At 46.8% G+C, this 16313-nt stretch overlaps 1 protein-coding gene across 1 annotated transcript in view; it reads left to right on the top strand.

Annotated features, from left to right (window-relative positions):
* LOC128457352 (protocadherin-16) overlaps nt 1-16107 on the top strand; it is a 68845-nt gene extending 52738 nt beyond the window's left edge. The window contains exons 12-29 of the mRNA XM_053442002.1: nt 2188-2625; nt 2741-3036; nt 3147-3262; nt 5307-5546; nt 6097-6222; nt 6330-6539; nt 7382-7638; nt 7734-7940; nt 8040-8436; nt 8555-8668; nt 8775-8986; nt 9086-9237; nt 9715-9845; nt 10007-10293; nt 10889-11030; nt 11441-11612; nt 11704-12113; nt 12209-16107. Of these exons, the coding sequence (XP_053297977.1) occupies nt 2188-2625; nt 2741-3036; nt 3147-3262; nt 5307-5546; nt 6097-6222; nt 6330-6539; nt 7382-7638; nt 7734-7940; nt 8040-8436; nt 8555-8668; nt 8775-8986; nt 9086-9237; nt 9715-9845; nt 10007-10293; nt 10889-11030; nt 11441-11612; nt 11704-12113; nt 12209-14259 (5958 nt within the window). The 3' untranslated portion in view covers nt 14260-16107. The remainder of the gene's footprint in view (nt 1-2187; nt 2626-2740; nt 3037-3146; nt 3263-5306; nt 5547-6096; nt 6223-6329; nt 6540-7381; nt 7639-7733; nt 7941-8039; nt 8437-8554; nt 8669-8774; nt 8987-9085; nt 9238-9714; nt 9846-10006; nt 10294-10888; nt 11031-11440; nt 11613-11703; nt 12114-12208) is intronic.
* Nucleotides 16108-16313: the final 206 nt, after the last annotated feature.

Genomic DNA, 16313 nt, shown 5'->3' on the forward strand with positions numbered 1-16313 from the left:
GGTTAGGGTTAGAGGCACTGGACGATTTTAATAGACCAGGCCAAAAACCAGCTCATATCTCCGCATTACCTCAGCCCTTCTGCATTCCTTGCTGAGAGTAATTTCCTCAAACTGTGCACAGAAAGAACAGTACAACTGTCAAAGGAATTGGAAAAGGAGGTAAATATGAGAAGGAGAGAAACTGAGCCTGGGCCCATACAAACAAAATCATCTATCCAATCTAGCGTGCGTTTCCTGCTCCGAAGGTTCGGAGGGTAATCAAAACCCAAGGTGAGAAACCCCGAGCTGCAGGAGGGAGCCGGTCCCGACTGAGTTATTGTTCTGAACTTTCTGCAGGAGGGTCAATCCTGCGTATCAACACACACTATCAGGAGTTCACCAGCAGGAAAGAAAGGGGGTCTGCCACAGAGGCATGTAGCCAGGGAAGGGTGGAGGTTCTGCTTTGACTGTGGATCTGCGCAGCTCTGTGTTTTCTGTGTGATGTGATTTCAGAAAGGAAAAGGATGTTAATTACAGCAGGAGGGTTCGCCTTAGATTTTGCCTGCTTGTGCGACACTGAGATTAGACTGAGGGGAAACAGGCACCTTGGAATCAAATGGTCCCAGATGAGATCTGATGAGAGCCAGCTGCATCCAATCGCACAAAGAGAAAAGGGAATACACCACTGTACGGTAGCAGGCAGCTGAAAGTGCACGCACACGGACGTGCACGCCGCACGCGGCACATTCAAGCACTCTCATGAGGTAACGTTTCCATGTAATGATTTTGAGATAACGTTTCAAATAGCTGTGGGTGAAAACAGACACAGGGATGTTGTTGTACACCACAAAATACTAGAGTACCCATGCTAAGTAGCTTGTGTAGGAGAAGGCAGTGGAGATAGGGACCAGAACAGTAAAGGACAGTTTCTGACTGAGCCGGCTGAAGCACAATCACATTAGAGATAACTGAAATACTGTGATGCATTTAAAAGGTAAAAGATCTGTATTTATAAAGACTATAGTGCAGTGACTGGTCTGATCCTGCCTGTTTGTAATGGGCTGTTGGTTTGGCCTGTGGTGATGCTGAAACTGCAAAGCGACCTCCAGTAACTGAGCAGCAGCAAGTAAAGACTAGCAGCAGGAACGCGGTCCACAGAACCCTGAACCCTGAAGCAGCCCCCCCCCCCCCCCCCCCCCTGCTGCACAAGTTTAGTGAGACTCAGTTTAATACATAGAACCCAGAACGTTGAGTCCCAACCGCCGCTCCTACAAAGCACAAGTCTCCTGTTTATTTAAACTGCACTCCCTTGGACCCTAAACAACAGTTATGGAAATATGCGAGGCAAAATCAATGTCCTGGGTTTTCTCATGGACTTTGACTTGTTCCCTGCATCACTACAGTGAAACACGTATGAAAAAAATACATAACATTGTTCTATTTTCTGTCTTAGATCAATGGATGGTTGACTGGAAATGTCTGCACATAGATTGGTCTTTTGTGTCAGCACATGTGGTTGAATTATGCACATTACCCATATGTATTTATAACCCAATAAAGAAACCAAAAGGATTCAATTCATTGCAATAGACAAGTGAAGATTGTATGTGTGTGTGTGTGTGTGTGTGTGTGTGTGTGTGTGTGTGTGGATCTTTTTCATGTTGTAACCAGAGCTTGTAAAAATCTGCTTATGTTTGCTGTCTTCAGAATTCTTTCATCTGCACCAGAACAAAATCAAAACCCTGAAACCGTTGCTGGGAGCAGTGAAAGGCCCCTGGCATGTATTTGTTCCCCATCTGACCAGACTGCTGCATATGGAGCCGCGGCTTATTTACATTTTTCCCTCCACATACGCAGCCCCGTCATTATATTGTCACAGATCACGAATCCTGTGAACTCTCATCTCGAAGCCAAGATGCAGCAGTGTCAGGAAATTTCCTGGAAGAATTGAACATAATGTCTCTGTTTAAAATGAGAAATGCCTGTGAGGGTTATTATTATGGAAATAACAACAAAACAAACACAGACTGCAGCCTAAGGCCAAGTGTGGGGATGGTCTGGTGCGTGAGACATGTATCTGCATCGTCTGCAAAATACCAAAGGAAATAAAATCCATTAACAACACAGGGCAAAACTCGACTTGACACTTTTCTCCTTAGAACTGCATTTAGAATAGATTTCACTTTATTGTACTTGTTTGTCTTACAGGTTCTCAGCTCCACCAGGTCCAACCCGAAGCCCAACATGCTCTCCATGACCCTGAACATCGTGGAAGGCGTCCCCCCGGGCTCAGTCGTCGGCTCCCTCCGCCCACACGACAAGCAAGACTCCATACTGGAGGGCCAGGTCACCTACCTCGTGGTGGGGGGCACAGACCGCGACGGCACCTTCATGGTGGACCGTTTGAAGGGCGACGTGTACCTGGTGCGCGAGCTGGACTACGAGAAGGGGTCGAAGTACATGCTGCAAGTGGAGGTGTCCGACTTCTCTCAAGCGTTTCCCAGCAGCCACCTGGTGCAGCTGGATATCAACGTGCAGGACAGCAACGACCACGCGCCCAAGTTCACGGAGGACCCAGTTACCATCGTGATCCCAGAGAACATGGAGCCGGGGGCGTCGATTTACACCTTCCAGGCCGTGGATCAGGTGGGAAACTGAAATAAATCACATGGAAAGCAAATGTCATGCACTGAAACAAACTATGTGCAAATCTCAAAGTTTTAATTTCTCCTTCCACTTGTGCGTTTGTGTGTTTTTACAGGACGGCAGTGGACCCAACAGTGAGCTACGTTACTCCATTGAGCACTACTGGCCGGACACACCTGACTTCCTGACCGTCGACCCCTTCACTGGAGTCCTGACCTTTGGGCAGCAGCTGGACCGTGAGTCCACGCCCTCCCTCTTCCTCGTGGTGCGGGCCACGGACCAGGCATCGGATCCCTCTCAGAGGCGATGGGGCTCGGTCACCGCTCGGGTCTTTGTGACGGACGAAAACGACAACGCCCCGGTCTTCAGCTCTCCGTCTGCAGTCAGCATCATGGAGGACCAGCCTGTGGGGTGAGGGGCGAACTGAAACTCTTTTGTAACTTTTATGGCTGAGAGCTTAGAAACCAGCAGATCTTCATGTTTGCCATCCTGTGACGGTTTGTCTGTATCTTCACTGGCAGGTTTGTGATTTTGTACGTGATGGCTCGAGATGACGATGAGGGAGAAAATGGCCGCGTGTCGTACAGGATCCAGACGGGGAACAGCGCTGGGCGCTTCAGTCTGAACCCAAACACCGGTAAGACTGTTTTCAGGCTGAGGACACATCATCTAAAAATAACAGGAGACTGGGAGTTTCCTATGAATATCCAGTTCACACTCCATCAAGGGACGATGGGAGAAAAAGTCAACGCATTTGAAATCCTGTTTTTGAATGATTTAACACTGCAGGACTGTGATTGATAGATAATCAGCATCCAGCCCCTGGACGCCCCCGGAATGAACAGAAGTTTCCAGAACATCATAATTATCCAGTGAACTTCTGCGTCTACAGGGTCTCGACTGCAGAAACACTCATAACCCCCATCACCCGCTTTACTAGATGATCTTTCATTGCCGTACAGTGCAATATTTCCGTTGAGTTATGCTCTAGTGCTCTTTTCTTGACGGCTTCCTTCATGGGAACGGATCTTTATTTGGGCTGCGGACGTGGACGGCCTTTGATATCCTATATACGTGTATGTGTAATCTCCTCATCGCTTGTGCTGGGTGGTGTGGGTGTGCTCCACTCTGGCGGGGGATGGGATTAGGAGCCAGGAGGCAGACGTTTAATGGAGCTTCCAGATGGAAGAAAGTCTTTACTTCATTACTGTCAAGTGTCTCGTGCGTTAGCAGGGGTGGATTTCACTCCTGCTCTGTGTCTCAGACTGTGTGGTTATGGCTTAAGCTCATGGTTGAGAGTAGCTGTAATAGCAGATTAGCTTTGCACTGCGGAGACATTCACCAAACTGCCTGGCTGATGCTGGGGGGTATCATTAGCCTGATTACTGCTTATAAATGACATGTCTGCTCGGGCAATATTAGATTTCTGTTGTTTCACATACCAGCTGCTGTCCTGGTGGTTTTATTGACCACCTGAAAGATATTGTTTTCAGTACGTCTCTTTCTAGTCGCATTACATTTGATTCAGGCTTCTATATCGGCTTGGCTTTATTAAAGCTCTTGTCAGAATTATAAAGGTAAAAAACTACATTTCTATACACATTCAATAACCTCAGCCACGGAAGAAAAGAAAGCTGAACCCACTTCCACGATATCTTGTGGAGGGGTGCAACATGACCCATGGAAGAAACTTGGATAAATGAGTTACACACTCTCCAAGCTTCCTCCTAGTTAGAGATGCAGCCCTGATTAAATGCATATTAAGCTGAGATCCAGTTTGAGATATTTTGTATTTTGGTAACTTTAAGATCTAAGACAAAGAATGAAAAAATGTGAAAAACAGTAAGTCCAGAGGACAGAGAGGATGAAGCTGTTACCAGTACATTTCTCATTAAGGAGGATGAACCAGTGGCGTACGTGTTTTGGACCCGTCTCAGTTTTGTGGGTTAAACACGGGAGGAAACAGAACTTCACAGAAACATTAGAGCTATAACCTCACAGAACTCACCATGTGCTGTGTGCGTCTGACACACTGGGACATTAACACATTACACACATTCTCAGACGCAGCGTGCCAGCTAGACTTTTACACTGCTCTGAACCACACACAGACACACACTCACACACGTTTCATATTTCCTCTCGTGTTTGGCTGACCCTCTTGTCATAGCCGGGGTGATGACAGGTGTGTGGGGTACAGACACACACAAAGTTGGGAGAGTAACTGAATCCACAGTCTAAACAGTAGACGTCTAATTCCGTCTCTATCTGAACGTAATTTACCCAAAATACACACTTGGTAATGTCTTAGAAACTTAAAGGCTGGCGTGCTGTAATGTGGTCAGAGAAATGGAAAATAAAAAGGGAAGGTTGATTTGAGTTGGAAAATATGTAGTTCCAGGTTTTGTACTTTGCAATAATCACACATGTGAACTGATAGAGCGACATGAGTGCATGTTTAAAAAAACAGAAGTGAATATCTGGCACAAAGTCACTGTGGTAATTTGCATACTGTGGAAACTCCCATAAAGCAAAGCTGTAAAGTTCTTTTGTTTTTGATGCTCCTCAAGGTTTAAACATACTGTCCCCCACATGTACACAAAATGACATGTTCACAAAAACAACAACAAACAAAGTAAACGTCTTCCCTGCTCACTAAATATTATTTTCTTCTTTTGCAGGCTCCCTCTCCATCCTGAAATCCCTGGACCGGGAAGAACAGGAGGACTTCAATCTGACCATTGTGGCGGAGGATCATGGGATACCGCAGCTCTCCAGGTCCCAGGTGCTGTGCGTGCAGGTGATCGACGTGAACGACGAGGCTCCCGTGTTCCAGCGAGCAGAGTTCGAGACCCAGGTGATGGAAAACCAAGGGCCGGGAACCACGGTGTTGACAGTGACTGCCACCGACAGGGATCAAGGTTGGTTCAAATTATAAACTAATGGACAAACGCACCTCATGAGAATATGTGGAGATACAAACACGTCTTATTTTATCAAACAAGGATCTTTTAACCAACTGGAGTCAGATTTTCTACTTTATAATTCAATAAAATATTATATGTATAAAATATAAGTCTGAAACTCCAGGAACACATTGTTTCTTTTTAAATTTTCAAAGATGGAGCTTTGTAGTATAATGCTCACAAATTCCGTGCGGAAAGAATGACTTAAGAAAGTCGGGCTGACGCCTCCAGTAGGAATAAGGCTGGAGAACTAAACAAGAGGGAGACATAAAAAACCCACATGATTATAAAACAAACCACAAGCTCCTGCTAATGAAAACGTGTGGTCACAGTCATTGTCCAGAGCTTTGTGCTGCTGGAGCTTTCATTAGGATTTCCTCCAGGCGCTGGGCTGCTTAGGAGTCATCAAATCATTAACTTATTACATTAAACGTAGCCCATTTTCTTTATGGCTTGTTTTGCTACAGCGCCCAGTGTGTGAGTTATTTCTTGTGTTTTCACGCAGGGTCCAATGGCCAAGTGACATACGGAGGTGTGACGGAGGAAGGCTTCGTCATCAACCCTGTGACGGGGGTCATCACCACCACGAAGGAGCTGGACGCGGAGCTACAGGATCACTTCACTCTCACCGGTACAACAGCTAAAACTCATCTATGTCCAAAGAGCACCTCCTGGTTTGAAGCCGTTGTGTGGGATCCAGCATCTCATCAGCTTGACATTTTCCATGTTTTTCATCAGTGTATGCCAGGGACGGAGGGCTGCCTCCCAACTTTGCCAAGGCCGTGGTCCGCGTGGAGGTGCAGGACGTGAACGACAACGCCCCGGTGTTCTCGAAGCCGTGGTACCAGGTGGAGGTGCCAGAGAACCAGGCCCCGGTGGAGCTCTGCTTTCTCAAAGCTACAGACCCTGACTCAGGTCCCGGTGGACAGCTGGAGTACAGGATCACTGGTGAGGAGCAGCGTCTGTCTTTATTCACTTTACCACAATTATCCTAATTGCAGTTTCAAGATGTGACTGTTCAGGATATAATTACATTTAATTTAAAACCAAATGTTTTGTCTTGATCTTATTTATCATATTATTGAGTTGACACTTACTTGGACTATTTTGTTGAACTGGAAGTGTGTAGGACTTGTAGGGACTGAGGTGACTGGGCTATTCCTTCGTTATGAAAGATCAGATCTTCATACAGTTTACCTCGACTCACCCCTGTTATTATTCTGTCATATTTCAACGATGGTGCATCCCGTATATCTGTCTGGATCACATTCAAACTTTGACTTAAGTGCAAAGTTGGCAGAGCTTTGCCCGACCCGATCTATAGAAACCTCTCAATCAGGGTTCTTGCAGGGTCTTAAAGAGTCTAAAATTCAATAATCTGAATTTTAGGGCCCTAAAAGTCTTAAATACATTAGTATTAGGTCTTATATATATTATTGTTAACTTCCTTCATGCTTTAAAAGTCAGGGATTTGAAAGAGAAATGTTTGGCGACTTGCAAAGTTTGTAATGGCTCCATGTGTTGTAGTTCTTTCTCAACGGTAGAGATATTAGCCAGCTGAAATAAAACTATAAACAAGAACAACATGGAATGGATAACTTGGCTGTAGGAACGATTTCAGATACCTACTACTGTCTCTTTAGTTTGTTGAAGTATATAAATCTCAAAATGTAATATGTCATATCTGGTTTTATATTTCCTTCATTATGGTCTTGAAATGTCTTGAACTTGTTGAAACCAGCTGAAACCCCGTGTTAAAGATTCTTCATCTGTCACATGACTTTCTTCAGCGGGAGACCCTCAAGGAGATTTCCAACTCCACGTCAGCACCGGAGCCCTGTCCACGTCCCGAGGCCTAGACCGGGAGACGAATGCGGTGTATAATCTCGAGGTGGTGGCCACGGACCGAGGCAGCCCGGCTCTCAGCACGACCGCCACGGTGGAGGTCAAAGTGATGGATGTCAATGACAACAGCCCGCTCTTCGACAGGAACACCTACTCTGTGGAAGTGTCAGAGGATGCTGCAGAGGGCACACACATTCTGGAGGTGGGCAGAGATGAAATGAAGATGATGAGAGGATCAGAAAACGTAAATCATTCTAACAAAATACCCATATATTACATTTATTTATTTATTTCCAGGTGACGGCCACAGACGCTGATGATGAGCTGAATGGGAAGGTTCTGTATTTCCTGAGCCGGGAGACGCACGGAGCGTTTGCTGTGGATGAGAACACCGGACGCATCACCACGGCTGCACCGCTGGACCGGGAGAAACTGGCATCGTACAGCTTCCAGGTGTTTGCCGTTGACCTTTCACCTGCTGCACCCAGGAACACGTCTGCTCAGGTAAAGGAGGTTCGATGTTGAGGAGGTGTTTAGTTGACTTTTTGAGTATTTTTTTTTGTTCATTACCTAATTTTGCACTTTGTGAACTCCTCCCTCTAGGTGACAGTCACCGTCCTGGACGTCAACGACAACACCCCCTTCTTCATCCAGGACCCACTTGTCATTGAAGTGTCCAGTCGAAACTCTCAGCGGGTTCTAGCCACGATGAAGGCAGAGGACAAGGACTTCGGGGCCAACGGTTCTGTGTTCTACCGTTTCGCGATGCCGGTGAAGGGTTTCAGTATCAACTCCCTGACTGGGGAGATCCAGGCCACTCAGCCATTGGGAGATCTGACTCAGGCTCAGAGGACGTTGATCGTGGAGGCCATGGACCAGGGCACCCCCGCTCAGTCCGCACAGGGTGTGGTGGTGATCTACGTGAAGGAGGTGCAGTACAGTGGCATTCGCTTCTCGAGGAATGCCAGAGACGTCAGCATACAGGAGAACACCGCAAACGGTTGGAAGACAATACATTCTTATTAGGCATCCATTCATTTTGTGCTTTTATACCATTTAATGACCTCCCTGCTGTGATGGTTAAGGAATCATTTCTCTGTTCTTTTTCCTAAACTTAGGCACAACCGTGGCTCAGGCTCAGGCTCAACACCCGGACGGCACACGGAAGGGTATCAGCTACAGCCTCTTCAGTGGGAACAAGATGCATGCATTCAGCATCAGCTCCTCATCAGGTAAAACTCACAATAAAAGTGTTTCAAGTAACAGACTACAGATTGTAAATAGGATGTTCAAGGCTGATGACCTCCTGAGACCAATATTTCTAATTTCTTTCTCCAGGTGAAATCTGGGTGCAGAAATCCAGAGGCCTGGACTTTGAGGACGCCCCCAGACTCCGGCTCGTCGTGAAGGCTGAAACTATATCCTCCACCTCTTTCATGGCCATCAACCTGATCCTGCAGGATATCAACGACAACCTTCCGCGCTTTCAACTGCAGAACTATGTAGCCTTCATGAGAGAGGCACAGGGATATGATATGCCGATCATACAGGTACTAATACATGTAAAACAAAGAAATAAGACGATGTATGACTGGTTCTTGGTCTGCTGGACTTCTTCCTACTTCATCCTCCTCCACCTTGTTTCCCAGGTGGTGGCCGAGGATGTGGACCAGGGCCAGAACGGTCAGGTGACCTACTCCATTCAGTCATCGGGTATGAGCGGCCTGTTCAAGATTGACCCGATGACAGGAAGCATCACCACAGCCGCCATCATGGACCGTGAAATCTTTACCCAGACCAAGTGAGAACAGACCTTCGATCAAATAAACCTCAGCCAGATCTTCTCAATGAGCACATTTTGAGGATGGACATATGTTTTACCTGTGATAACTTCATGGTGGTGGACAGGAGGAGGAAGAAATTAGACACAGCACATCATGAATCATACTCACTCAGCTAGTTAGTGTTTCGATAGCCGGTGAGGAAGCTGACACAGTCTGGTGAAGACAAAAGCACCATTACACAATGATATCTGCAAGCCAGATGTGCGTATGTGGGTGTGTTAGTGTGTGTGTGTGTGTGTGTGTGTGTGTGTGTGTGAGAGTGTGTGTGTGTGCGCGCGCATGTTTGTGCGTGTCGTGTTTCATACTAATATGAGAATGTGTAGCTGAAGGTAAAAATGTGAAATCAAGTTGATTATCATTACAAATTGTATTTGTAAGATCTAAATGTAATAAGAGACTTTTTTGAAAACCTCTTTTTCTTTGCCGACCCACAGACTCGTGGTCACAGCCACCGATAGAGGAAGTCCAAGATTGGCTGGCTCTGCCACGTTGACAGTGATCATCATTGATCAGAACGACAACAGTCCCACTATTCCATTACCTAAGGAAGTCCGGATCCCAGAGAGTAAGTATTTTATGCTTTTGATTATGTATTGTATGGAGCTGCAAGTTATTAACAAATACAAAACTAGTTCTGTCACACTGCAAACTCTGTACAGGTCATACGCTGGATGTAGGTAAATTCAATTAACACCTTTTTGTTTGATTTCGTTCTCCCTCCTTCAGACATGTTGATCGGCACAGAGATCACTCTCGTGACGGGCAATGACGTGGACTCCAGTCCCGCCCTCTCCTACACTTTGCAGCTGGATCCAACGGCGTCCGGCAAGTTTGGGATCCACCGTTACAGCGGAGGCGTGTCACTCACCGCCCCTCTGGACTTTGAGGAGAAGACGTGGTACACCGTCACTGTCCGGGCCACAGACAGCCAGCACCAGGCGGAGGCTAACATCACAATACTGGTGGAGGATGTTAACGACAATGCACCCGTGTTCACCCTTGATCTCTACCAGGTAGGACCACTTATTAATCAAGCGTATGTTCTGTGTGCTGTGCAAATCTGTTTCGTGCAAATTCATACGTGCACATAAAAAATGCTGAACATTAATGTTTATCCATAGGAATTGTTTTGACGCTGTACTTAGGTTTAATGCACATCATAAATAAGGTGTAGAAAGGAATTTGATTCAAGTTTCCCATGTCTTCGCGGCTAATAAAGTTTGATAGGGAATTTAATTCACTTCAGAAACCAGCTACTTCATCAAGAAGGGGAAAACTGCATATGTAGGCACGTATACACACTGTAAAAAAACAGTACATTCCCAATGTGCACACAGTGTGGGTGATAAAAGTTAACTACCTAATATTCACTGGGGAAAGGCTGCAGAGATGAGCCTGTATAATATTTACTACTCAGTTGCAGGAAATGACCTCAACGTGAGCGTGAGTTCAGGAAAAACAGGAACTACAGTATAAAATGCTCAGTTTAGTGCTTGTTGACCTCCTCGCCACGAGGTGAGGAAATTTACTGCAGTGTTTATGGGAGCTGTTATTTTTTATTTTTCACACAGATGCTCAGCTTTTGTTTGTGATCTCTCTGCGCCCTAGGTAACTCTGCCGGAGCACACGCCGCCGGGGAGTGCGGTCATCACGGTGACAGCCACTGACAGGGACTCAGGCGACAACGGAAAGATCACCTACAGCGTGACGTCGTCAACCCAGGAGGGATTCTGGGTTGACCCCAACAATGGTGAACAAAACAACCTTTTATCTTCTGTCCTGATATTCTTTTATCTCACTAAAGAGGCACTAGACATGTACTGAAGACCAGGCTAAAATCTATACAAATATCTCCTAATGAAAAAGAGGTGTCGCACAAGTAGAGGAAATACCAGATTCAATCCCCAACTCCTCGCACTGAATGTCTCAGTCTTTTCATAAGGTTGTGAACGTATGTGATCCAGACAATCTCCCGCTGTGATTTTCAAAGTCAAATTCCAGAAAATGTCCAGACCTAGTCATTTAGATACTTTCCAGCGTTCATGTCAAAATGGTTTCAAAGAATTTTAATTAAAAGTTCAGTTATATGAAATTCATTACTCTTTGAAAGTTAAGTGAAAGCAGGTTGTCTGACTCACTCGTGTTGCTTTCTGTATCCAGGCACCCTGTTCATTAGTCACAGAGCTGAGTTTGACCCTGAGCGTCCGTCAGTCAGTGTCGTCATTGAAGCTCGTGATGGAGGCTCGCCATCGCTCTCGTCCCTGACCACCGTCCAGGTTCAGATCTCTGACGTCAATGACAACGCTCCTGTGTTCCATCAATCTGATTACAGGTCAGTCTGCAGTCATTACATTAGGAGCTGGGTGATTTATGCTGTAAACTCATTAGCTGTTCTTACATATGTAACATTCTTCTGTTTGCAGGGCTACAGTTGCAGAGGACACCATTCCAGGGTCGACAGTCTTGACCTTCGAGGCCTTCGATAGCGACCTCTCAAGAGAAAACTGTGGCTTCGACTTCGCCATCGCCTACGGCAATGAGGGAAACGCCTTCCAGATTGAAAGCAGCGTGCGCTTCCTGGAGGGGCGGGGCTTTCAAACTGTTGGGACTCTGCTGTTGGCCGAGGGGCTCGACTTCGAAACCAAGCCACTGTACAACCTCACAGTGGTGGTATCGGACCGTGGCGTTCCCCAGAGGAGCTCGAGTGTGGCTGCAGTGATTACCATCAGTGATGTGAATGATAACCCTCCAGTGTTCAGCAGTGCTGAATACACCGTGTCCCTGAGTGAGGGAGCTGCTGCCGGGACGGAGATCATTCGACTCACTGCTACAGGTGGGGAATAGTCTTTATTTTCTGGGTATCTTATTTTCTGTCCTTACTTTATGGCTCAGTTAACTAATTGTACCCTGTTGTCTGTTTTTTTCCAGACCCAGACTCAACTCCCAATGCTGAGGTCCAGTACACCATCAGCTCTGGTAATGAGGTGAACTTATTTTCCATGGACCAGTGGACTGGAGCTCTGCGTCTTCAGCAGGCACTGGATCGTGAGCACCAGTCCACACATGTTGTCATCATCCAGGCCACAGACGGACAGGGACACTTCACGCTAGCTCCGGTGTTTGTCGACGTCAAAGACATCAATGATAATCATCCATTCTTCCCTGTGGAAGTCCTGACAGCGAGTATCAGAGAAAACCAACCAGCCAACTCAGCAGTGACTGTTCTCCACGCTATCGACCATGACACAGGGGTCTTCGGCCAGTTGAAGTACTACATGGTGGAACGGTCCAGGGTGGGAAAAGACAGTTTCATTGTGGATCAAAACTCAGGAGAAATCAGAAGCAGAATGTCCTTTGACTTTGAGAAGGTCAACGCCTTCAACTTTGTAGCAGTCGCTGTAGATTCAGGGAACCACACAGCCACTGTGACTGTTCAGGTGTTTGTCACGGGCGAGGATGAGTATGACCCCACCTTCACGTCTTCTGATTTCACTTTTGAAGTCCCAGAGGGAGCCAAGAAAGGCCAGAGCATTGGCCAGGTCCAAGCAAATGATGAGGATGGAGGTGTGGATGGTATTGTTCTTTATTCTCTCCCCACCAGCTCTCCATACTTTGACGTAAACAAAACCACCGGGGCAATTTTCCTCAAGCTGGACAGTTCAGGCAGTAGCAGTAGCAGCAGTGGCTCGGGCCGGTCCAAAAGGGACACCAGGCTGATGACTCTAGACGTGAGAGCTCACAGTCCTCTGGATACATCTCGGACCACGACCTCCCAGGTCTCCATCGACGTCACAAACACCAACTTTGGCCTGGCTACTGACGTGAACATTCTACTGATTAGCATCGTTGCTGTGTCCCTTGGTTTCATCATCTTGCTTGTGGTCCTGGCCGTGGTGGTGTTCCTGGTCAAGTCACGAAGGAAAAAGAAAGCACAGGATACAGGAAACAGAACTGTAGCCTCGGGAACTGCTCTGCAGAAACTGGATGAGTGCAACTCGGGTTCTGGAGGTGAGAGAATCTACCACCAGGCCCTGCCAGGCTATGCTGGAGATCAGGGTGGAGGCGGTGGTGGTCCCTACACCCGAGGGGGCTCTCTCGATCCCTCTCACTCGAGTGGAAGAGGATCGGCTGAAGCGGCGGAAGATGATGAAATCAGGATGATAAACGAGTACCCCCGTGTTGCCTCCATCACCTCGTCCATGCAGGAGCACATCTCGGCCCGAGGACCAGACTCTGGGATTCAGCAGGATGCTGACCAGCTCTCGGATATCTCCTGTGAACCTGCAGCTTTGGAGGGTAGCACTTGGTTCAAAGGAAAGAAACTGGGAGGCAGTCTCAGTGGGACGTTGCTGTCTGGCCAGCTCCCAGTATACAGGGATGATGGAGGTGGGTACCTAGGAGTAGGTCGTGGCCTCAACATCTCCTTACCCAAGGATTATCCCTTCCCTGAAGACGGTAAACCTTCAGTGGATGGTTCCCTCACAGCCATCGTAGCCAGTGACGAGGAGCTCCGTGGAAGCTATAACTGGGATTACATGCTTAACTGGTGCCCGCAGTTCCAGCCTCTTGCTAATGTCTTCACAGAGATTGCCAGGCTGAAAGACGAAACCGCCCAGCAGAGCCAGAACCCCCGCCAACCATTCCAGCCCAAGCCCAAAATGGATCCCAAACCTCGAATTGATCCTCCACCCCTCATCACATCAGTGGCACACCCAGGGGCCATGTCAGTCCCACCCAAGGTCCCCGTGATTGGACGGACATTCCCCCATTTGGCCTCACTCCGCAGGTCCCCCATCAGTCATGAGGGCTCCATCTCATCTGCAGCAATGTCCCCCAGCTTCTCCCCCTCTCTGTCCCCTCTGGCGGCTCGGTCTCCAGCTGTTTCTCCCTTCGGAGTCAACCAGGGGCCCTCAGCGTCCATGATCAGCACCAGAGATCCCTCGCTGGACCAGAGTCCAGATCGGGAGATGAGAATATGATGTAAAAATTTGAAAACTATTTAAGGAAGAACTTTTAAAACAGACAAACGGAGCAAAGCATGACAGAGCATCCCTCTGGCTGTTGCTCTTTGAACTTGGGTGTCAGTTACTGTTGTGCTCGGAAACCGTTGTTTTGAATGAGGGTTTCACAGATGTCCAGTGTTCAGCTCTGGACAATAAACGCACCCACAAAAAGCATACGTAACCTTCCTCTTTTAGAATATTTGTCTTGAAGTCCTTCCCTCGGTCGACAGTGTTACAGGAACACACGGAAGTGGAACATGTGCCTGGGTTGACAGGACCAGCCCGCCCTTCCACAGTGACGCAGGTCTCCATGAACTGATCGGGGTGAGGAGGTTCACGGACCTCTCTCTCACCATGCCCTGCAGTCAGAGATCCCTTAGTGTGTAGATAGATAAATGTGTAGTTTTCATGTTACCTCGCTGGCTGGCCAGAGAGTTAAGGGCCTTGTTCCTCTCTTTGTGTCCCCGGACATTTTTACTTTACAGTATTAAACTCATCGAGTGGCTGCTTTCAAAATGGCTGCTGCACATGTTTGTGAATCCGACGGTCAAACGAACGGTTGCGTTGACAAAGAAGCCGATTCACTGACTCGCCAATGCATCACACAGGCGATTGACCAATGGAGACATGTCTTTTGATTTTGATTTTTTTGATTTTTATATATTTTTATATGAAATTATGATTTCAGTTTTCCAGAAATGCCATTATTCCACACGGAGAGGGTCATTGATTTGTGTGTAATTGCATATATGTATATTTGTATGCAGACTACATTATGTACTGTATGTGTCTCCTAGGTTCTTAGAGACTCTTGTGACATCTCTGTTGTGAGTGAGCCGGAGACAGTTGTGTTTTTATCATTATTTATATGAAAAGACTTTGCCGCTCCATTTCATCAGCAGGAACCTGAACAGCTTCACAGTCTGCTGTGCTCTGAAGGGTTTGTCCTTTTTTTTGTCCGATTGTAGATTTCTCTCCAGAAACTCTGCACACACACACACACACCAACTCTGTTTCTCCAGGGACGGCTTCATTTACTGATCACCTCTGTGTCTTTGAAAAACGAAAGTGCTTCCTACAGTCAATAACATCAGTCGTAAATACATTTTACTGTGAAGTTGTTCATCTTAGCACGGCAGCAGTAACATGCAGGGAGAAGTGACACAACCTGGACAAAATGTAGCACACAAGCCGAACGAAAGCGAAGCAGGAGCCTGAATCCATGAACCCTGATGAATGTACAAGGGTTTTGCAACCAGTGCAGTATTTATTTCCATGCTAACCCTCTGTTCTGTACATTTTATTTCCGTTAGTCACACATCGAGATTGTCAATGAGATGATGAGGTGTTTTCACCCGCCATGTGTTCAACTCGTCAGCCGCACCTTCTCTCTTTGCTCTCTGCGTTCAGATCGAGTTTTAGCCGCCTGCCTGCGCTGCTCGAGGCAAAAGACTCCGTGAATGTTCTTTTTCATTCTTCCATGTGTATCTTTGCTTCTTGCCTGTTTTTAATCTTTGCAGATTGGACGTCTTCTCATTTTTCAAAAAAAAGATAGCTCCTACTCTGTTCTTTGTTCAACATGTAACCCGACAAATTGTCTCGTGCAAACTGACACTGGTTCAACCAAGAGCTCTACATGCCGTGAGCCTGACTCTAGCACAACGTGTTCTCGACTCCTAGTCACGCTGTGACAGACACATTTCTGTATTGGAGGACGTCCATTTGGAGCTCAGCTTGAGATGAACGCCAGTGACTGATCAGTGGAGCAATGGCAGAAAAAAAAGAAGCTGTAAATGTGTTTAAGGCAAATAATAAAAATTCCTACTGATCTCTTTTGAAAATCTGGAGTTTGACTTTGTCTTTTTCATAACTCAAATCAAGAATTTAAAGGAAGAGGAGAGAAGTTATTCAAGATTCAGAAAAATGATTGTCTTCGCTGTGAGGGGGGAACTTTGAAGCTCTGGAGTTTATTCCAGTCATTCATGAGAAGACTTAGACAGAGGCAGAGTTGGGCAGAATCAAACTTATAG

The sequence above is a fragment of the Pleuronectes platessa genome, chromosome 15, assembly GCF_947347685.1.
Source record: "Pleuronectes platessa chromosome 15, fPlePla1.1, whole genome shotgun sequence".
Classification (NCBI taxonomy): Eukaryota; Metazoa; Chordata; class Actinopteri; order Pleuronectiformes; family Pleuronectidae; genus Pleuronectes; species Pleuronectes platessa.